The sequence below is a fragment of the Semicossyphus pulcher genome, unplaced genomic scaffold (genome assembly GCF_022749685.1).
Source record: "Semicossyphus pulcher isolate SPU_LCO1_2020_fin unplaced genomic scaffold, fSemPul1.0.p SCAF_7, whole genome shotgun sequence".
NCBI classification, from domain to species: domain Eukaryota; kingdom Metazoa; phylum Chordata; class Actinopteri; order Labriformes; family Labridae; genus Semicossyphus; species Semicossyphus pulcher.
In genome coordinates, this window is record NW_027211748.1 from 18,390,323 (window position 1) to 18,414,076 (window position 23,754).

The 23,754-nt window shown below is 41.0% G+C and overlaps 1 protein-coding gene and 1 non-coding gene across 2 annotated transcripts in view; one reads left to right on the forward strand and one right to left on the reverse strand.

The window, feature by feature from the left end:
• The first annotated feature begins 451 nt into the window (after positions 1-451).
• The window catches only part of LOC138611367 (collagen alpha-1(XI) chain-like), a 102,437-nt gene continuing 79,134 nt past the window's right edge, over positions 452-23,754 (forward strand). The window contains exons 1-5 of the mRNA XM_069684431.1: positions 452-755; positions 7,854-8,018; positions 10,862-11,075; positions 12,465-12,627; positions 23,136-23,264. Of these exons, the coding sequence (XP_069540532.1) occupies positions 641-755; positions 7,854-8,018; positions 10,862-11,075; positions 12,465-12,627; positions 23,136-23,264 (786 nt within the window). The 5' untranslated portion in view covers positions 452-640. The remainder of the gene's footprint in view (positions 756-7,853; positions 8,019-10,861; positions 11,076-12,464; positions 12,628-23,135; positions 23,265-23,754) is intronic.
• trnal-uaa (transfer RNA leucine (anticodon UAA)) lies at positions 7,649-7,731 on the reverse strand. The gene has a single exon. It is a non-coding gene; the product is annotated as a tRNA-Leu (tRNA).

Sequence of the window (23,754 nt, forward strand, 5' to 3'; positions counted from 1 at the left end):
TGCTTAATTTGCATTAAGTGTGTTGCTCTTAGTTTACCGCCTCTCCTGCTGTGTCTCCTGCTCCATGCCCACTCTTGTATGCTCATTTATTCATGGGGAAGTTGGAGCCCTTTTTTTAAATATGAATTGATATTCTCCTGATTGTCTTAAACCTTAAAGGAAAGTGTTCATGAGAGCCTCTGGGATGGTTAGATTGTATCTGTCTGGGATACTGCACTGAGTCCTGTAATTATGTTCCTCTAGTGATGCTCCGCTTGGTGCTGCTCAGACCGTTTCAAAAGCGCAGGGGGCGGGTCCCGAGACAACTTTCCTGACTGGTGATTTGATGAACGGAGGATTTTCCAGTGTCAGTATCTGACAGTCGGTTCAGGTTCAGCGTTCCGGCGTTTGTCCAGCCTCCTGACGGTGCGCAACGCTCAGGGAACCAAGTGCTCTGCGCTTTTTTTTTCTGAAAGCCCTTTACCATCAGTCTGAGAGCTGGGCTTGAGGGGGAGCGGATCTGAAGGGCCCAGTCTGGCTGTGAGACGCATCTTTTTACTGTCACACATGGCGCTTTGAAAGAAGCACATTTTGTGGATTGTGGAACGGACCGAGTTTTGTCAAAAGTCGCCCGTTTTCTGTTCAGCTGCGGGCGCTCACCATGGAGATGCAAAGGTGGACCACCAGGTGGAAAACGAAAAGATGGCTATGGGACTCAACGCTAACCGCTGTGATCACGTTAACTGTAATTCTACAAGCTGCCAATGTCAGAGCAGGTAAGAAGCTGTATAACTAACTGCATGTGCCAACGTCAGGGCATCCCGGGCACTCCAGAGCGTCCTGTGGGCTGGCGGTTAGCCAGTGAGTGGTAGAAGTCAGATGGTAGCCAGAAGCCGGCGAACTTTAATTTAGTAGATTGTCAAATCGACAAAAATCAGTTGAGAAACCTTTTCAGTTTCTCAGTAGAATCACACATCTTTACAAAAGAAGAGAGAAAAGATATAGACGCTTTAGTTGTGTGTTTTTTGATGTTTAAGGGACTTTGCCGAGTGACACCAAATTGAAGACATATCATATATGACGGCACCTGCATTTAAATTTCCAATAATATTTAAATGGGTCAACTGATTCACCACAGTTGTGTCGTTAAACTTTGTGGATGATTTTGAAGTTTTTGTCTCGTAACGCTGCTCAAACACTGACTCTAAAAGCTGAATAAATTCTTTAAATGTGTCTCAAATTCACGCCGGATTGATGTGATTTACACTTCATTCTTGGAAGAAACCGACCGAGATGCAGAGCTCTCTTAAATTCCTCGAGCGTCTAAGTAGGCAAAGTCTGCCATCCAGGTGTGGTCAGCGAGGAGAGGCTGACTCGTGATTTCTTCTTGACACAAATACTCTGGTGGTGTGCGTAAAAAGTGTGCGCAATGATGGCGTTCATTAGAGGCGAATGCCGCTGTAATTTACGCACTGTTATATCGGTATAGCGGCTACTAGAATCATAGAAAAACATACTATGTGTATTGGATTCCGCTTCACCACTTGGCAGTACTTTTGGAAACCCTTAAGGTTTTACGCATAACTTTTACGCACGACGTCTGGTAATGTAACTAGCAGCCCACACATAGTATGCTATTTTTTTTCCAAAATATCCGTAAAGTAGGTCTTATAGTCAAATACATTTCACAAAAGTCTTAAATTGGCACAAGATTTGTGGTGTTTTTGTAATTTGAATCAGCTTCCTTACTGTTTTCACAATCTGACAGCTGTCAACAGAGTTTACTGTAGCACAGTGACATTTTAAACACATAAATTGTGTTGTAAATATTCAAAGAGTTTAGAAAAATATTGGGCACAGAACTGTGGAATTCTGGGAGAGAAATTCATACTGTGGCCTGAAGGATCACCATCTTTCCACATTATCTGGGCTGCCACTAAGTCCAAGGAGGGGCGGTGATGGAAAAAGGAAAAAAAATCTGTAGTATTTTCTTTCCTTTAAAAAGACATATGTGGGTCACATTAACTTCTTTTATATTTCCTTTGTCTGTGAAGTCACAGAGGAGTCAAAAATGCACTGTGGCTTTGGCCAGGATGAATGTGTATTTATGAAAAGTTGAGTGTCTATTTGGATTGATGTTGGTTTTTAATATTTGTGGTTTTGACATCAGATCAGTTACTAGTCAACCTTTCCAGAACTCGTCTGATTCTGACCCATAAAAAAAACTTTTTACAAAAACATAAATCAAAGGCTAATATACCATCACTGCTCATTTGTGTAATGTATTGCATCCTGTCCAGACATTTCCTCTCTTAAGTCCCGCCCCCTTTTGATCCATCACCATCCATTGTTTTTACTGTACAAGTCCTATAATAAACAAAATCACTCACAGTGGAGGGCAAATTGCAGAGAACTCCCCCCAAAAACTGAACAGACCATGAAAGCAAATACCACAGTGGCATGTCTTGCCCTTTCCCCATCTTTCCTCACTCTGACTGATACTTAAACTAACCATAATTGCACGATGTGCTAGCAAACATTTACAGGCTTTCCAATGTACTATAATTGCTGCCTGTGCTGCCAGCTCTCAGTAGATGGCAGTGACACAGAAAAGATGCTGCTGTACGACCGCGGGGCCACAGAGACATTAAGTCAGAATGTCACAGACTTAAAAGTTAATCACTGAGTCTAAACTTCTACATCAGAATGTGTGCGTCTGATGAGTTATGAGAAGAGTTGGAAATGTTGCAGCTGAAAATGGTCCTTAAAGAAGCGAGGGTCTGCTGGTGAAAGTGCTTTAATGATTTTGACAGAGGTTGCTCCTGTCACTACATGCTTCACTGCCTCAGGGGGAGATCACACTCCTTTGTCATGTTAGGAGCTTGTTCACATGGCAGGTAGTATATCACAAGTCGTCGACAGCAGCCGGGAAGATGTGTCATTAAAAATCAGAGACTCTGACAAATTACCCCTCAGACACGACTGTGACTAGACTGAAGCTGCGTCTCTCTTGTGGTTTTCATCCTTATCATTAAGATTTATTTCTTCTTAAAGGTAGACGGGATGGTGTCTTTATTTCTTTCCAGGCATGCTGGCTCCAACTCCTGCGAGGCTGCAAAGCTTTTTAAAAGCTATGCCTATTCATTTGGGGTCTTTAATGGGTTTGGGATATTGCCTGTTTTTCAGGGCTTCTGTGAAACCATGGCTGTGGAAGGAGAGGGGCTGAGGAGTCGGGGGTGTAGGTGGGGAGAGGGGTGGTGGGGGTTCCTGGCCAATTCAGCACATCTGGAATATATGAGGCCTTGAGGTATGCAGTAATGCAGAAAGGCATTCTGAAACTCACAAAGAGACCTTTAGTCCAAGCTTGCTTTCTTTTCTTTTTTTTTTCTCCTTTTAAGAACCGGTAGCGCTCTACTTTGGGACAATATTCAGAAGAGCCACAGACTATTTTCTTTTTTATGAGGCATTTGGTGCGAGGTTTTAAACTTGGCGTTTGGTGCCTCACATTTCAGTCAGAAGTCAGTCTGGTAGTTTTCAGGAAAAAACAAAACTTCTCTGTCATTCGCTAAAAAATATTGTGGACTAATTTTCCAAATTAGTTTTTTATCCTCTTAACTATTTAAACCCATGAGCTGTAGCATCCGTAGATCTGGAGCCCGTATCAGCTTTAATAACTCCAGCCCTCTCCATCACTTACACAGCGGCTCTTCTGAACTTCAAAATGAGCTAAAACTGGACACACAATCCCCGAGCATGCGCCCGAATCAAGCGGGTTTGATTCACCGCTCGGGCTGTTATTTTTCTGGTCACAGGAGAAGCAGCTACAGGGATGAGGCCTTCTCACTTTAGTCTCATGTATGTTTTAGTTGGGGAGGGGGGGTATAGGGAGTGGTGCCAGGGCCATAATGGGTTCAGCATGTGGACTCGTAGCTCCACCCATCAGACCCCCTCCTGGTCACCTAAAGTGAACAGGAACTGCACAATCAGCACTTCCTGGCTTCACGTGCCACATGACTTAGAAAAACGGAAAATGTAAACAGGCGTATATTTTTATAATAACGTTTCTTTAGCTTTCATTAGAGGTGGGAATGTTTATAGAAGAGACAGTACAGGGAAAGTGTTGAAAGTACAAATTAGCACAGTTTCATGTCTGCATTTTGCATGAAAAGAACGCACATATGGTGCCTCAATTGATGGCGGAAAAGGGTTATAAAACTTTATGTCTTTGTATTTTATCCCTTTTAATAATAGTGTGTTATTTTAGGTCATCTACGTTTCTTTCGTCTCGCTTCACACAATTTATAGAGTTTACAAAGCAGCAGTGTGAATTTCAAGAAGGTCGTCTGTCTGATCTCTTCGCATAATTTTCCCACAATGTGTTCAGACCGCTATCAAACATATGAATCTGACGTTTTTGAAAGCAGGGGAGATTTCAGATTAAGCCTGTTGCATTCAATAAAGGTCTTATCTCCACAGCTGACCATTCAGACACTGTTTATCATAGCCGGGCCTTTGAAGAGGACACATCCTGCCTCTCTCTGCAGAGACAAATGAGCAGTGTGATGTCTGCAGACGCTGGTGCTGGGCTTTTCCTGCTGTGGTTTTTGTAACAGTAGCATTTAAAACTCGAGTTCCACCGAGTTTGGTTTGGAGTGGAAATTTAAAAGTTAATAATTTTACTTTCTGGTGACTTTTATCGGTCAGTTTTTAGTCTGGTAAAATTGCTTCTGGACAGTTTGTAGATGCAATTTGTCATCCGGCCAAGACATACTGCAGCATTGATGTGCGGTCCTAACTTCTTTGTTTGTACTTCGTAAATCTTAACAGTACAACAGCACAGAGATGTTATTACATGTGGTTAATTTCATTAAATTAAATCTCATTCAGAGTTACAGCAGTTTGGGTCAGACAGTGTTTGATCTTTAATTATTTTTTGAGTGAATGCCAGGATTTTATTAACAGTTACAACACAGACTTTAATTTGGAGACCTGACCTCTAACCGACACGGATGAGAAGTCATAAATCATAGTTTTACTCATATTCAAAGTCTGACTTTATAAGTTTTAAACAAAGAAATATTACTTTATTCCTTTAACAAATGAAAAGTTGAGTTCGCGTGCAATAAAACACCACCCTTCTCATTTTATTAACTTTGGGGTTTTACAGCTGCAGCCATATTTGTCTGGTTTGACCAGTAGCTTATGGTGGCCAATGCTAGCTAATGTTAGCATTCGAAAATAGATACTGCTCCATAACTGACATAACTGACTCTGTCTTCATATCTCTGCTCTACTGGTTACACTATTTCAACATGTGCATTAATAATATTGACTTTTGGACACACTGATCGGTGGAGAGCCAAAGTGACACCTATGTTTTGGTTTGAAATACATAAAAGCTGCCTATGAACGCTAGAGCTAAACTAATAAGGGCCTGTGTTCACTAACCATGTTTTTTGCAGTGGCAGCGCCTATTTTCTTAACTAAACCAGTGCAGTTCAGAATTTTTAGCACTTAGCGTCCTGAGCGCAAAAACGCCCTCGGCGTCAGCTGTTTTTTGTCGCTTTGTCTCAGTTGAAAAGAGTTGAACTCTTGGAACACAGCAGCGCTTGTCAATGTCACGTCTCCCTCACCGACCAATCAAAATAAAGAAAGGGCGGGATTTCAGATGTCAACTTTGTCAACAACAATGCCGGAGGAGAAGCTAATCCTTTCGTTTTTTTTGAGGGTGCAATTTCCAGGTCTAAGACTGCTGCTAATGCCAGGACATGATTCCTTTCCATTGTTTTCTTGTTAAATTTCCTTTAACAAAGTAAAAATTAAGCATACAGAGCGATTTAAAACAGACTTAATGGCCACTACCAAGGGAAGCTGAAGTGCTACCAGACAACTTTGGTAACCTAGCAACAGTAATAGCGGTGAGAAGCGCTCTGAAATTGAGGTTGTGGGCACAACCAGCGCAAAAAAAAGGCAGTTAGTGGACACAGGCCCTTAATTGGTCAAGCTGATAAATCTGCTGATCTTAGCTTATTGCAAATAATCATATTGGTATGTACGTCTGCCTACAAGTAAAAATTGCTGTTCTAAAATATCTAATTGAATTTAAAGTAATAAAGGGAGAGTGTCTACCTTAAGACTAGTCATTTTACATCCTTAAGTATGCATTATGGTTACAGCACACCTGCATCCAAAAAAACATTAAAGGATTTGAATCAAAACTGTTTTATTTGTTTTTCGGTTTGAAGAAAGCTGATTAATTTTAGTCTGATTATTTTCTTTTTCTACACATAATCAGGCCCAAAAATCCAGTTTTGGTCAGGCTTGATAAATAGATCATCTCCACTTTCACAGAAACTGAACAATGTTGTAAAACTCTATGTAGGTGTGTATTTTATATATCCACGAGTCTATCCAAGAATCTGAGAGCTGCATTGTCACAGTCACAAAGTATAAGCCAGGCCCACGCTTTTCTCATGAGCTGTTCTGCACTATTTTATCCCTTACAGCGCCTATTATGACCTTGAATTAATGGCCTCCTCTGACTATATTTTTTTAAAAGAATGGAGCCTGAAGCAGACATACATTAAATCATGAGCGACCCTGTGCTGTACGTCAACACTCCCGTTTATACACTAGCCTTAAAACAGACCCCATTAGGCTTCTTAAATCCCCCATAATCACACTGTAACTGATGGTGTGCCTCGGGGAACGGGACAGACAGGAGGTTTCAGAGAAAAGCAGTAAGAATTATGGGTAAGGCTCAGTAATGAAGGTTAAGTTGGACAATTGCAGGAGAGAAAAGAGAAACAGTGTTTATGACTGCACAGCTTTGAGTTCCAGGTCCATTGATAGAAAAGAGCCTGTTGGTGTTAAGAGTCTTGTAAAGCTGCCCCCCCCTCTGCGCTCTCCTTATTCCACAGAGCCAGTGATCAGCAGCAATGCGTTTTATCATGCTGAGGCTTTTGGCTGTGGGGGTAACAGAGGAGGTAGGAAGAGGGGAGGGGGGCAATTATGTCTGCTGAATGGTTCCTAACATTTTTACTGCTCCTCTGCCAAGGTAGCTCATAAAGCTTCAACTGCTCCAACTGACAGATTTGGCCGACAGTTTCTGCACAGGCGAGGGGGTAATGGGTGTAAATGTTGACTTATCATCAAAATGCCAGGTCCCATTAGATTCTCTGTTAGCTGCTGAAATATGCTTACAGTGTTCTGACAAATAACATGCAGCTTCTATGTTATAAAATACACATAATAAGAAAAGCAATTCGTCACTTTTCTTCATATTTAAATATTGCACGTATTCATTAAATTATTTGAATTTCTGTTAAGTTAATTGAATTCTTACTGCAGTAATTATACCTGTAGATGGCAGCTTAATGTTAATTTTCTAACATCGTGCACTTAGTCTGCGTTTGCATTTGACTGAGCGTTTATGAGTTCACAGTGAAACCGCATAAAGTTTAAAAGGCAATTTATGATAAGCAAAGTTGTGTTTTCCTATACGTACAGCTGCACATGAATGCAGCATCATAGAAAACAGTCCAACCATCTACGCTTTCACAAATACCTTTATTTTGTACTTTTTAAAACACACATTTACAAATGGTTTCACACATCTGTGCCAATCTCACCATTTGTTACAGCCTTTGATTGGTTACACCCACAAATCTACCAGGAGTGGGGTTCGAACCCACGAGGGCATGTGCCCATTGGATCTTAAGTCCAACGCCTTAACCACTCGGCCATCCTGGTATTTTAGCTATGTAGGAAACATCACCATCCTAGGAGATGGTACATATAAGAAGCACTGACACAGCACAGCAAATGTTCTCAAATAATGCTGATGTAATCAATTCTTTGTTCTGTCTCCTCAGCTGAACCAGTGGATGTACTGAAGGTGCTAGACTTCCAGAGCTCTCCTGAAGGAGTACGGAAAACAACAGGCTTCTGCTCAGTCCGGAGAGGATCCAAACCTGACGTAGCTTACCGAGTTGGAAAAAAGGCTCAGATCAGCGCTCCAACCAAACAGCTCTTCCCAGGTAACCTCACTCCCTCGGCCTCTCTTTAAGATATCACTGAAGCTGAACCAGCTAACTTTTCCCATTAGCTGTTCCTGGCAGCAAAAAGTGGATCTTACATTAAAAACTGCACCCAACATTTGCCTACTTATCTGCCTTTGATTCATGATACCAAAGAACACCAGAGGTATAAAAGGCTAAAGTTGTAATGCTGGTTAGAAGATGGTTAGCATTATATTTCATCTCCTCAGTCATATCCAGGAAGTGGAGAAATTCTGAAACACTTTAATCTGACATTTGAATCTTACTTGGGCAATTTCATTAAAGTATTGGATCTCTGTGTAGGAAAATATCACCATATTGTTTCAAACAGAACATTACGCACTCGCATTATTAAATAAGCTATCAAGCCTTTAAGCAGGACTAAATTACAGCCATGCTAGCAGCTCTGTGAGTCTATGCTTTGGCACAGTGCTTTAAGCTAAATGCTAACTTTGACATGCTAGCATGCCCACAATAACAACGGTAGTGCCAATTGCTATGTATATATAATGTTTACCATATTCACAATCTTAGTTTAGCATTTTAGCATGCTACCTTTTGCCAGTTAGCATTAAACTAAACACAAGAAGCTACAAGTGACACTGATAGGAACCTCATGTAAATAATCAGTTATGAACCAAAGGGTTAAATATTTTAGTCTAGACCAAAGTAGTGGAGAGAACACCTGACTGACAGATCGGCATTGCCTCCGCTAGAGCAGTGCCACCAGCACAGCTTAAAAATGTCATGCCTACTCAAATGAAAGTGTTTGTATGAAACTGAAACCTTTTGTTTACTTTCTTAAACCACTTAAGGGCATAACAGAAACATATTCCAGAAATTTCAATTCCACAAGGAAACAGCCCTTCACTGCAAACACCTGTCTTCTTAAATTCAATGCAGACTTTCAAAACATATTTTTCCTCAAGATGTCCATTGATGCAGAGATGTGTCAGTGGAGCCAAAAGTGCATAGATTCATTCAGAACACGGTGTATTGAATATCAAGTCGACATGTGACTCAGATTAAAAGAGAAACACCAGATCTTGTTATTTGACGTTTCGGGAAAACCCAAATATCATAACTGACTATCAATGAAAGGAATGCTTCTTTTGATGTTCTGTTGAATGATCTGTTGAATGATCTGTTGAATGAGTTGAAGAAGTTTGATTACTGGCAGACTGAAGATTTCTGTATTTGGCTGATGTCACGAAATCTATCACAGCTTTCCTACTGAACGTGTGTTCCCTGACTCATAGTCTGCTGCTCAGCTGTTTGTGAGTACAGTCATATTTGTTGTATTAGGAAGGAGTCCACCCAGAAAATGAAAGACATTTGACTGTGAAACCATTTGGTTTGCTTCTTTCTTACACTCATTGCCATGACCAGCTAAAATGAATATGAAATTATCAACTTCAGTGGACAAGTTTTCTATCTCCTTGCCTTTAATTTGTCGCTGAAATATAAAGCATACAGTTTTTAAGCGCAAATACAACAGACTGGCAAAGTGTTGCTTACTTACTCAAAATTTACTCTGCAAGAAAGTGTAAAGACATTTATTAAGAGCTGTGTACTGTTCAAAAAATTGTCCCGGTGTGCAGGGGGTGTTTGGGTTTTCTTACAGTTCAAAATACAGTGAGGTATTAGACCTAAATGTCTGTGATTTTTGGCGTAAACTGCCTGCACACCTTACCCTTTCAGTAACGGAAATTTGAAGACTATAATTAAACTTGAGAGGTGCGGCGTTGGAAGTGTCAAAATGTCCTCAGTCAGAATAATTGGACTTTTATTTCATTAGGATTAGTTATTTTGCCATTGAACCGAGCTATTATGGTTTTAAATATATGACATTTGTTTGAGTATTTACAGCCTTGTAAAATTAAAGTGGCTAGATCAACACCATTGAGTCCTTTCACAGGACGCCAAGGTCTCCTTCAGCTTCCTTAATAAACGCGGCTACAGGTCCAGTTGTCTAGACGTTGGGGTTTAATGTGAGGAGAGAAACTCAAAGAGCTAATAAACTTGCCATTATTCAGTTAACTCCTGACAAAACAATTGCTATTTAATGACATCAGTTCACAATAGATATATAAAAGACAGGGAAGGAGGTGAAATGGAATTCCACTTCTCCTTTAAATACAATTATCAATCTCCCCTTTTATGGCTGTAAAGACTCATAATATGTGTGAGTTATGTGTTGGAAGCAATATCAGTGTCAAAGAAAAATGTAAAGAATTTGGGAGGGTTAGATAACAAGATTTACACCATCCTCACATCTATGCTTAATATACAGCTAGCTTGTTAGCCTAGCTAAGCGCAATGACTGTGAAAGGGGGAAACAAGTAGCTTGGTTCCTTCCAGTGGTGATAAAATCTGTCTATCAGCAACTGTAAAGCTCACGAATAGATATGTTGTATTTTATTTTGTATCTACACAAAAAGTAAAATGCATGTTGTGGTTTTATATACAGTTGTATGCTGGAGTAGCTAACTGCTAGCTTGAAGTAGGCCCACATTTACTGTAAGAGACTGGTTTAATTCTTGTCATCTAAATCTCAGCAAAGATTAGTGGTTTTTCCCAAAATATCACACTATTGTTTGAACTTTAAAATGGAAGCTAGGTAATAAACATTGTCTGCTACATTCTCAGAAATGAACAAAGCATTCGTGACACAAAATCCCATCAAGTGTTTTTGTAATTAACATTACTGCGGTTAAACTGGGTAGACCCCATGTGTGAATCTAAAGCAGCGCTAACCCTGATTTTGTGACTGTGCATCTGTTGGTCTTTACTAACATGCCTGCTGCCTGTTTCACCTTCAGGGGGAGTTTTCCCAGAAGATTTCTCCATCCTGTTTACCATCAAGCCCAAGGCTGGCCTCCAGTCCTTCCTGCTGTCTGTGTACAACCAGCAAGGCATCCAGCAGCTCGGCGTGGAGGTAGGCCGTGCCCCCGTCTTCCTGTATGAGGACCAGCATGGCAAGCCCACCCCTGAGGAATACCCCCTGTTCCGCTCCATCAACCTGGCTGACGGCAAGTAAGTGACTGACTGCTTCTCCAGGGGGCTTGAAAAACGTGGAGGCTGGATGTGGGTGGTAGATTTTTGGGTCCCGTGGATCGTTGCATTTCTGACGCTCCCAGTGTTGATTTCAGACTCTCAAGTTTGTTTTGAAGCATATGTGATTGGCACAAGAAACCAAAGCAGCACAGTTTGAGTCTCATCTTTAGCGCTTAATTCAGATTGATAGGTTATCTTTTATGCTAAACACAAACAATGTGCCTGACATATTTTCTCAGGCACTCAGAACATATTTAAGTCTTCTAGCATGGCAATCTGACACACAGCTCTGAGGATTTATTATAATCTTGTGTTTGCTCAGTCATTAATACCATATGGGACAAGTCAGACAGTGGAAATAAATTGCCTGCAGATTTGGTGACAGCTTTTTGTTTTCCAGATTATTTACAGCAGTGGTATACTGATATGCAGTAATGGGGAGGATCTACATGAATCGCATAGCTGTCCAGTGATGCTGATACAAATCATTGTTATATATTGCCATGTATTATTTGAATAAATGCTTACAGAAATGCCTTGAGAAAGATTCCATGCACGTTTGTTTGTCTGTTGTTAATTATATCAGGGGAAAAAGTGATACAGTGTCAACATACAGTACATTACTTTCCTTTACAAATGTGCTATAGCTTATGTAGCTTTTAGTAGTATATATTTCTGGTTAATATATTCTAAAAGAGTTGAAATGTACCCATCCCAAATTTACAATAGAAGCTGCCTCTGTAAACTACACCAGTGATTTATCAAGTATTGATCGGATTTCTAGATTAATTGGGCTTGTTTAGGTGTTTTCAGATTTTGTCTGACATATCAGCTAATTAAGATATATTTCCTGGTAAACTCAAAGTTTTATGGAAACTCTGGACGTTTATAGGAAATATCAAACACAGTGAAATACGCCTTCTTATGTAGTGGAACACTTTGTGCCTGTATGACAAGTGTTGAGCTACAGCTAGCAGCCGATTAGCTTAGCATACAGTCTGGACACAGAGAGACAAACAACAAATTCTCAGCTTGGAAAAGTAACAAGTGTTGTGTTACAGTAACACTGTCAGTAAGTGTGCTTTCACATTTTTACACAGGCGTATTTTTATATTTGGACAGAGCCAGGTTAGCTATTTTTCCCTGCTAGCAATATTAAAATAAACCTAAGCTAGGCTATTTAACTGCTGGTTGTAGTTTTATATGTAGCATACCAATTTAGAGTGGTATCCCATTAGCATATTTCCCCATGTGTCAAAATGTTCCTTTGGCCAGAGACCGCTTTGCTTCCCTTGAAAGAATAGGTACTACCAGAGCACTTAAGTTGTAAAGTTATTCTGACCTCCTGCTTCCCTCCCTTTCTGACAGATGGCATCGCGTAGCTATCAGTGTGGAGAAGAAGAGTGTTACTATCATTGTGGACTGTAAGAAGAAGCTGACCAGGCCGCTCGGCAGAAGTGACCAGGCCGTCATCAACACAGAGGGCATTACTGTCTTTGGAACCAGAATCCTGGATGAGGAAGTCTATGAGGTAAGGCGGCCATACTGGATCCCTGTTAAGTACGGATTAAGCTAGCTGAAATGTAAAGATTATAGTGTGAACTGGTTAAAAGGAATGGTTTGACGAATTGGGAAATTATCTGCTTTTTTTTAGATCATGATGAACGCCACTCTTATTTTTGTGCTGTAATTATTAAGCTGGAGCCCATTAGCAGCTAGCTTGGGTTAGCATCTAGGCTTGAATCGGGAAGGAAGCTATCTTGGCATTATTGCTCCGTATGGCAATCAAAATTTGACATTTTTTTCTGTATGTGTACAGGTTATCACATGAGATGCAGCATTATAATTTGTACACTCTGAATGTGTTTGTACATTTATTTTTGAACTTTGAGGGGAGTCAAGCTAGCGTCTTTATGCTAATCTAGATTCATGGCATCCTGGCTCTACTAATGCACAGATTTAAAAGTGATTACTATCTTCTCATCTAAATGACTTCAAGAAAGCAACTAAGTCTGATTTCCAAAAAAATCTCATAGAATCCTTAAGATGTACGTTTTTGGATGCAGATACAATCCATATTATCTCTGAAACTACAATCTGTGGTAAGAGTCTGCTTCAAGATGTATCTGTCATGCACACAGTATCTTTTACAAATACAGAGCAGACATTCACCACTACATCAAAGTAATTGAGGGGGTTTGGAAAGCTTACCTAGATGCCAGCAATTTCTCCACTCTGGCAAAGGATGGTAGTAATTGAAAGCACATTGTGAATCCTACTCTCAATGAATCTCATTTACCATTGTGAAAAGGGACAGTCTTAATGTCTAATACTTTAAGTCCAAATGCTTTTAGGGCAGACTTTTTATTTGTATTTCATTAACTTGTGCATACCGAAAATGGTGAATTTTATGGGCCAGAACAACAATATTGGCTTTGTGTACTTGGCATGAGCCAGGAGCGATGTCTGTGGAAAGGCTACTTGCACAGTGTGTTCAAAATGTTTTTCTCCCTCAATACTGCTTGGATTTGTTTGAATAGTTGACTTAATAAAAGAAAGGCAGAGGTCTAATAGGCTTCAGTTGTTGCATATCAGACAGTATGTGGTTTAAGACGGAGGAATTTATCACATTATTCTATCAAGAGCTTCGACTATCAGAGCTGGGAATCAGAAATCACAGCTGAGGTTTACTGAGGTGGCGATAGAGAAATTGAGGTCCGAGCTAACAGGTTTAGCACAGGTGAGCTGGAGCTGAGTGGAAAATGTGAGCTGAATGCTAGCTCCGAAGACAATAGGCTCTCTTTGATGTCTGCGCGAGGAATGCTTGCTAAGTAGAACAGCCTGCAAATAGTTTGCCTCCAGGTCAGAGATGACTTTCCACAGAGGAGCCACCTGAAAATGGGCTCCCACTTTTCTGTAATGACAGGCTCTTGGCCAGCAGATCACATTGTTAGATATAAAGGTCAATTGATAGGCATGTAGGCATAATGAGAAGACTCACTGTTTACTTTAATGACCAAAGCCGTAATAGATTTTATTTGTGTGTGTTTTATTACACTTCCAACAGTAAAGACCATTAGAGTGCAAACCAGAGTGATTAGAGCTGGGATTGTAACTAGGCTAATTAGGTGTTGATTGGGGATAAAAGTACCCTTGCACTTACACCACGCCTCTTCTATTTTTAATGCTGATTTATGACCAGCCATTTGGCTTTTGTGACTGCTCTTTGTTTGAGCCTGTATTACTCTAAATGGTGTTGAATTGCACCGTAATTTGTTTTGTTCTCTTCTCAAAAAACCTGGAGAGGGAAAAAGGATTGCTTTTGTTCCAAGGGTTGGAGCTTTTTTGCACGTTGCAAGGTGGTTTTAATCAGCGGATCACACAATAGCAATGCTGTGGTGGCCTTGCTAAAAATGCAGCCTTATCTTGAGCTGTAATTATTTCCACTTCGAGTTTAATGACCCCAAATTAGGTGATTGCAAACTGCTTACTTGCGCTGCTAATGTCACAGATTCGTACTGGCCACAGGCGTCTTAGCTAATTACTGTATATTCCTAGAGGTAAAATAAACAGTAGATGTAAGCCATGTGTTTGGTTTGGATTTGTCCCTTCAGGGTTAGGGATAGGAAACTTTTGCATACATGATTATACAGCTGTTGGAGTTATACTACAATCAGCATACATTGGAGGCTATGGAAACATCTGGAACACTGCTGGCGGCGTTGTCTACTTTAAAGACAATGGTACAATTTGAAACATCTCCGCACGCCAAGGTCTTGTAAATGTGTTTATGTTTGAACCCTATAGAGATGTGCCTTAATATTGCTGGAATCTAGATAGTTACATTTATTGTGATGACTTTATTTTGTAGGTGTAAGCTATATTATCGGCATGATATCGGTATCTCATTTTCTGCCGATAAAACGTTTTAATTCTGCCTAAGTGCTCGATGATTCCCTAAAGAAGCTTGACATAATGCTACGACATTAACTCGGGGTGAGTGTGCGTGCGCACTGCATGCGCAAAGTTAAAAAATATACAAATAAAGACTAAAAAGTCACAGAAACTGGAACCAGTGAATAGAAGTTAAACAACTTTCACAACTCTTAACTAGCTAACCGTTAGCTCACTTTCTCGTCATTTTACCAAACTTAACATCAAACATGCCGAAAGTACACTCACGGCCAGATCCGAAGCTAACAGAGAGTAACATACACATCAGTGCAAAACTAACTTACACGGACGCACGCACAATAAAAAGAGTCCGTCGGTGATCACTGATGTTGCCGTAGTAGGTGCAGTAAACAAGTCCAGGCATGCCTCCCTTACTGCCGTGTTTCGGGGGGATGCTGCATTCAGGTGCGCTCAGAAACGTGAGTGATCAGACACGCCTCTTCTGTGAAGCGTGAAGAACGGTGCAAGATGTTTGCTTTATGGCAGTTTTTGGCCACTACAATAAGAGTAGGCATGATATCAATTCCATTACAGGGGGAAATGATTGTTCTCTGCAATTAGGTGGAAAAAAACATGTGCCTCATATGTCGTATCGATATGTTGTATCGATTTTTACCAACCCAAAAGGGTTGGTAAAAATATCGGCATATCGGATATCAGCAAAAAATCCAATATCATGCCCTAGTTTAAGCCAAAACAATTACCATAACTTTTCTTAGGTTATCAGAAGATTTATAGACTAACTGCTATCATAAAGATAACAGATTAAGAAAATGGGGCTGTTAATCATCCTTATCCTGAGCTGCATAACTTTGGAGCCAATCTGCAGTTTAACTACTGAAGTTGGCTTTCTCACTAAGATGGCTTTAAGGTTTGTGCACATGGTTACCTTACTGCAGAAGATTGCATAAGCAGGTGTTAAAGCTGGAAGCAGAGGGAAGAACTGAAGGCTAAAGGAAAATATGATCAGTGTGTTCTTAGTCTTGGCTCAGATTGCACAGCTGTTTAAAAGATATGCTCACTGACCGGTCCTCCAAATGCCTTTTTTCCTCCCTTTTTAAATAAAAGCCACAAGATATTTGAATCATCTCTCATCTTTATGCAAATCCTTTCTTCAGACTTTAAAGGACAGGGTGGGATTCTGTTTGTCTGCGCAGTATGTGTGAGGGTGTGTTCTTATATACGTATATGCGTGCGTGAAAAATGTGTGTGTCTGCGAGGAGGACAGGGAGAGAGACAGGCGAAGATGGTTTGTTTATGTGTCTGTCATTACTGCATAACAGATTGTTCCAAAATGCTGTCCCTCAAGCAGGACAGACTTTGGCAGGAGACTCTAACAAGGCTCTGAAGTGCTCTAAGCCTTAAAGTGATTCATTGTTTATGGTTGTGCAGGCTGGAAGAGAAACAGTCGGACTGTTTCTCATCTGCCTCAGTCACTTTTCGCTCTCCAGGACCCGTCACAGAAAGTTTCAGTTAGCGTTGTGTAATAGGAGCATAGTCATTAACTCACGAGTGTTTGGGGACTGGAACCGAGAAGTGTCAATCACAGCGCTGATATTTTCAACATGTATTTATACGCACAAACAGACGACTATAAAACATCTTTCTTCTTTGATTTTTCCTGCCAAAAAGATGATATTACAAAGTCTACTTCTGTCGTATTGTATCTCTTTGTGACCTCTTTGTCCCTCGTGCTGTGACCTTTACTAACTGGTCCCAGCACAGCCAGGAAGTATTAGACCCAAGGTGCTTCTTAATGCTAATGGCAAAGAGCAGAGTGAGGGAAACAGAAAGGGAAATAAAGGGTGGGCAGACGAGCAAGCAGATGGTTAAAACACTTTTGTGAGCTACTGGCAGGCGCAATGTTTTAATATCCGAAAGGGTGCAAGACATTTGTATGCCCCCAGTGCTTGAAAAGAAACTGTATCCCTGCGCTGACCACAAAGGCTGCGTTTGATAAAACGCTGGGAGAAATCTGGAGAGTGTTACGCATTTTTCCTCCTCTCTGCTTCTTGGTTAATTGTTGTCCTTGTACAGTTTTGAAATTCCATCTCTCTATTTGTTCTTTCAAGATGAGATCCCCTCCCAGAGTTTAGAAGAGCCGACTCTTTTACGATGTCAAGTTTTTGCAGGGGTGGAGCAAGAGATAAAATAAGGAAAATACAGGAGTAAGTTATGGCTACAGTAGATACAGCACGTTTGCACAATATGCATTGTTAAAGCAGAAACATCTGCAGGAGACTGAGCAGCTGCAGTCTGCACGGCCTCTGAGCCCGGCCACATCTGGCCGACGTTGCACCTGGAGGTTCAGCGAGGCGCGCAGGTCTCAGTGACAACATTGAATGTTAAAGGAAAGTTGTTCTAATGGAAGGTTTTTGAGGAGAGATCCGTGAATCATGCTGAGTTTGGACTTTTTGTCTGGAAAAAAAAAAGTTGTTAACATCTTTAATGTGAAAAAAAGTTGTATGAAAATAAGTCTATTTAATACCAGCAAGTAAAGCAAAAATTAAACTGTGTGTCATAATGGCGCCTTTTTTCTCCCGCCTCTGCATGTATGCATGTGTGTTTTACTGGGTCAGACTGCAGACGCTTTGGGCATATTTCCAAATGTGTCTTCCAGGTGCATCAATATCCCCCAGCTGTTCCTGCAGGCAAAGTGACCTGCTGCACCTGGCTACAGACAATAACCTTTCTACGACCCAATTACACACTTACATGATATTCCATCGACATTAGTTGAAGCTACAAATCACTGCACAGTGAAGAGTAAGGCTGGAAATAGGGATCATTGGAGGTCCTAGTTATTTATTTTTGTTTGATAATCTGATTTCCTCTCTTTTTTGTCTACATAATAAAGAGTCCAAAAAGTCTGGTTTAATGTCCCAAAGCTCAGGATGATGTATTCATAAGTCGTATTTTGTCCATCAGCTGTCCAAAAGATATTCTGTTTCACAATTATGTAAAACAGAGAAAAGCAGCAAGACCTCAGATTTTCTTTTTGTTCAAAAAATGTTCGTCAATTAATTTACTTAATTTCTTATTTAGTCACATCCAAATGTGTTGTTTAAATTTTGAGGAGTAATCTCGAAGATTTTTATGTAAATAAATGTCTGTTAAGTCACTATAAGGTAACACAGTGGTGACTGAGCCTGTGGCCCACTGATGAAAGCCTTTTCTTTTGCAGTATATAGCATTATTATGGATTGGCTGTCTGTGGCGACATTTGCAGAAAAAAATCACAAAATAAGTGAAAATCCAAAGAAACAGAAACTAATTCGACACACAGATGAAGGCAAACAGTCTTAAAAGGAAAGCGACCGTCAAAATCAAGAGTTACAATTGTAACAAAGGGAGCCAACCGTAAATGTCTGGTTATCTGGGACGTATGCGTCTTTTATCGCCAAGAGGAGCCGCCAAACACGACGACACTGAGAACTCCGAGATTATCACTTTAACGTCCCAAAGCCCAAACTTATATTATTATTTATTTATTTATTCTTATTTTGTCCATCAACCGTTCAAGGCCAAAGATGTTCTATTTTACAAGTATATAAAACAGAAAAAATTGCACGTCTATAGATTTTGAAATTCCTATTTGGTCACATCCAAATGTGTCTTTTAAAATGACGTTAACCCCTGCAAATACTTATACACTCTAGATTTCTATCAAATTCAAGGATACGGATACGATATGGTTGTGTTCGAGCCACGGTTAAAGTAGGAGCATATATGGTTCTATTTTTTGTCAACCGTGAGGAGGCCGGATTTGAGACAGTCTGCCTACAAGGCTTGATTAAGGGCAAAATTGAGTTGGGGTATCCCTCTAGAAATTACACTGTAATGTTGATGCAATATGGTCCTGATTTTACAGAGTCATACACAGTCTGCTGCTCTGTTTATGCCTCCAAATTAGTCCAACAAATGCAGGAAGTGAATCCCCCCTCCTCCTCCCGCCCCCCGTCATGTCTGATCCGCTGCCAGCAGGAGTTATCTGCATCCCATCAAAGTCGTGCCTCGGTCGGTCGTGTGCTTGATGCTTTTGGATGAGGTGTTGTGTGCTCATAATCAGATGACAATTACTCACTTGATCAGCCCCCGACTACAAACAGACACACAGACACTCTCTCATCTTTCTGAGTGAATTTGGAAGCTCATATTTGACATTCGATTAACAAAACAAAGCCAAGGACCGATGTCATGGTCTGCTGAGAGTTTGTAACACCAACCACTATTAGGGAATCTGCCAGTTATTCCCCTTAAGTGACTCCTGTCCCAGCACGTGTGGGCTGTGTTTTGGGAGGGATTCTCTTCATAACAGACGTCAAGGTCACCTCGCCCAGGGACGATCCGGTGGTGGCTGTCCAATGTTTTGCATTTTAAGCTTCAAATCAGATGTGAGACATGCACACTTGAGGAAAACACAGCCATACGCTGAGATTGGTTTTTCAGCTCGTCCTTGTATGTCACTTGTATGTCAGCTCGTCCTTGTATGTCACATCGAATGGTAGTGGTTACAGCGTGAGATGAAGGTTAACATGTGTTGAGCCGCATTGTATTTACACACATGTTCACATTGTACACAGACACATTAATGAATCCATTGTAGTGCAGCCTAGACGGATGATTTATCCCACTGTGTCGGTGCCAGCTCCGAGCCGAGCCAGGACAGTGCCGTAGATCATTCCTGGAATTCTGAGGATGAACTTCGACAGATGCCAGAGAGATGTGCAATTTGGTCCAGACAGTAACATCAACAGAGGCACAGAGATGCAGACAGGGGAGACACAAATGGTAAAAGATGAGAGAGGGTGGAACGGTAAGGAAGATGCCAAGGGAGGAGTATGGGAGCTATTGAAGCACTGACAGGCTTTATAAAAGTGTGTGTGGTCTTTAGACAAAGCTCTCTATGAAGTTTCTGGACTCTCCTGCGGGTCTTCGCTGCACATTTGTTTTCTTGTTGTAGTAAATACATTCTTGTTATATAATCCTTTCTCACTAAATATACACATGGACAAAGATAAAAGATGAAGTGAATGATGAGACCAAATGAAGGTAATATAGTTACTGCCCATGTGCACTGGTAGACTAACCAGGATGACGCAGATGGAGATCTTTCCATATGCAACGTGTTTGGGTTTTTAACTGCCGTTGACTTTGGATCCATTTGTGCTGACTTATCAAATGGACATAGAGTATGAAGTGGTTGTGACTGGCATGAATTGGAAACTTCTGGTTCTCGGTGTAGATTTTGTTGTAACATGATCTTTAGAAGGTCCAGTGGGCAGGAAGCCCCTCCTCCAGTTTTTTACTGAGTGAAGGTTGGATAAACCACACATCAGAAATTCCTTCTGCACATATTTCTAGATTAGTTTTTGGCCTTTTGACTTTATTAGATAGGACAGTGGGGAGAGACAGGAAATATTGGGAGAAGAGAGTGCAGATGACATGCACCAGAGGGTTGGAGTCAAACCCTGATGGGGCTGATGCGTACATGGGGGCGCCTGCTCTACCAACTGAGCTTAATCCAAAAGGCAACGGGACTTGGTTTAAGTTCCTGAAGACGTTTCACCTCTCATCCGAAAGGCTTCTTCAGTTCTGGAGAATATTTTGAGGTCTGAAGAAGCCTTGTCTTCAATTTCAACCAAGTCCAGTTGCCTTCTGGATTAAGATTAGAATTGCCATGACCTGGATGACTGAGAACCTTCACAGACATGTCTACCAACTGAACTAAACCAGCACCCCTTCTGCACATAGTTACACCACCAAGTGTCCAAGCACAACCACAGCTTGATCAGTTGGACGTGAAAGAATTCCAGTATTTTTTAGACCTGGGTCCAATTTTTTTTTAACATATTTTTGGGTCTAAATGAATAAACAGTCCAGAAACGTTTTGAATCACTCCAGTACATTGCCTCAGCCAGCATCCGTGAAACAAGCAGCCATGCCTGCAATGTAATCCTGCTGAAAATGCATCTGCTCAAGGAACCTCCACTATAAGTGCTTGTTTCCACCTCTGACAGGCTCCAATTGTTATCCCAAGTGTCTGACAACATTATGGCTGAGAAGATCTATTGGATCAATTCCAAAAAACGTTGTACCCAATAGACCCCAATATATGTTAAAAAATAAAACCCAGCCCATAAGATTAGGACTGTGATTGATTGGTCATCAGTCCAGGGTGAACCAGTCTGTCGCCAAATGGCTGGGATAGGCTCCAGCACCCCAGCGACCCTGAACAGGATAAGCGGTGTAAATGATGGATGGATGAATGGATGGATAAGATTGTAAGTGTTACTGCTTGAAACAGCTTGTGAAACATTTGCAGGTAATTATCCCTGAGCGAGATCTTTATTTTACTCCAAGACCCTGTAAACTGCAGAAATTCCTCAGCCCTGATGCCTCAAAGACACTGGTGGATGTGAGAAGAATCCCACACAGCCTATATTGTAAAAAGGCCCATGTACAAACATTAACATATGTTTTCTCAAGGGAAGCTCTGCAAGAGAGTCATCACCAAACATCAGTGATTATAGCATTAATGGCACAGCAGGTAACGACAGTATGTCGGCAGAAGCTTACCCAGCGTGCATGCATTAGTCCATATGTTTAAATTAAAGCATGTGTTTATCTTCTGGTTATTATTTGGGGTTTTTGGTACCCCACTGAGAATGAACAGTCACATTTCATAGGCACAGGGCAGTGAATATCTAATGTGTTCCAGAGGTCTAAGCTTGTACAGATGTTACCTCCTGTAATTTAATGCAATCTGCATGTATGTGCTTCCTCCTATGGGGCCACCCTGCTCGTGGCCTTTATTCACCTTTACACAGCGCTATGGTTACCGACTCAAGGTTGATTCTTTAAAGGTCAGCTGAGGTGCCCATATGTTAGATTGGTTGAGATAATATTATCTACATATGTGGCATAGGTTTAAAAATTCCTTTGGAGACCATGACGGAAAAAGAGGCGATGGTTGATGGAAAGGTCGGGAGCGTGGATCTCATTTCCTCTCCCAAAAAGCTCATGAAAAACAGACAGCCTCAGATAAGTACAGCGTGGTTATTTATCTGCTATGTAAGGGGACTTGCTGTCCCTAATGGCTGAATGATTGGACTGTGCAGTATTTCATTTTTAAAAGCTTGCAGACTCTCCTATAAAGCCTTGAATTATTGCATATGAAGTTGTGTGAAACAATAGCTAAGAGATTACTGCCTTGCAAGATGTGCCTTGTTGTTTTATTGTCACACTTTATTCTCACCACATTGGTGCGAAGCTGGGGTAATGAAGCGCAGAGGAATAGGTGTATACTTTATGGACGTTAACATTTGGTTTCTATTTGTAATCATGAAAGAAAAAGAAGAGACGGACAATGTGAGGGATCTCTGGGGTGAGTTTTGGGCGTCAGGACTCAGGAAATGAAAGTCACATTCATTTTTTGCACTTGCAATCATAGATGATTGGCAGTTGGCTCACTTCCAAGGCTTAGATTGGCTTGAAATTCTAGTGAAATACAATTTTTTGGTCAGCTACAATCCCAAGGAGCTTTTTGAATTGTATCTGGTCCGATTTGAAATCCTGTTACAGAAAGTGGGAGGTAGAGATTACCCTTTGTAGAAACATTTTACTACATTCGGAGTAATAAATCCATTGACTTTCAGATTCTAGATCCATCTCAGATGGACTCGGCTTCTGCGGTACCTTTTTTTGTTCCAAGTTGCATTGGCAAAGAGCTGTGTATTAGCTGCAGCTCTTTTTCATTCCTCTGACTGGCTCCCTGTCAACAGAAACAGTGGCTAAGACTCCTCTGTTTTGTAGCACTTGGAGTTTTTTTGCCAATCCAAACTGGAAAATCTTGATTTCTCAGAAGCTAAGTTCAAGTGAATAAAATTGATGGCCATAACGTAAACCTATAGTGCTGTAAATTATCCAGTAGACCTGCTGTTTTCACGTTGGGGAACATTAAAGAAAACTCTGACATGGGATTTTGCAGTGGGGAAAAAAATCCCCCCCCAATTTGTGTGTCCAAGGTGCATGAAATGTGTTGACACGGCTTCTGCTGACATGCTGCTTCTTCTCTTCTTCCAGGGCGACATCCAGCAGCTGCTGATAGTGGCGGACCCCAGGGCAGCCCATGACTACTGTGAACACTACAGCCCCGACTGTGAAACCCCCAACCACCACGACACTCCCCAGGCTCAGGAACCTGAGGAAGAGGTCAGTATCAGGAGGGGGGGCAGGAGGCTTGCTGGGAGAGAGGAGTTGTCTGGAGGGAGGGGAGAATGGAGAAAGAGTTGGGAGAGAGGAGGGGGAGGCGGGGAAAGGGTCTTAGAGGTAGTTGGATAGGAGAGAGAGAGGCATGGAGGGAATTTGGAGAGAGGCCTTTAGACTTGGGTGTTGTTAGTAAAAATAGCAGAAGATGATAAATTAACAGGCTTGGTCGGATGAAAAGAAAGTAAATCATTATAACAAATAACATTTTTCTTAGACCTTTTGTGAAAAATGATGAAAACAGTCATGCTACAAATATTGTGCATATTTCTTTTCAAGGGAATAAATCTTTGGACCAGTTTGTGTATTCAAAGTCCAACTTTAAGCCTCAAAGTGGGCGTTTTCCACTGCACAGCTTATTAGTAGTGTTTTATTGTGCATGTGTGCTGCATTAACTGTTAGTGTTAACTGTTGTTATTGTAGGAAGATGAGCACT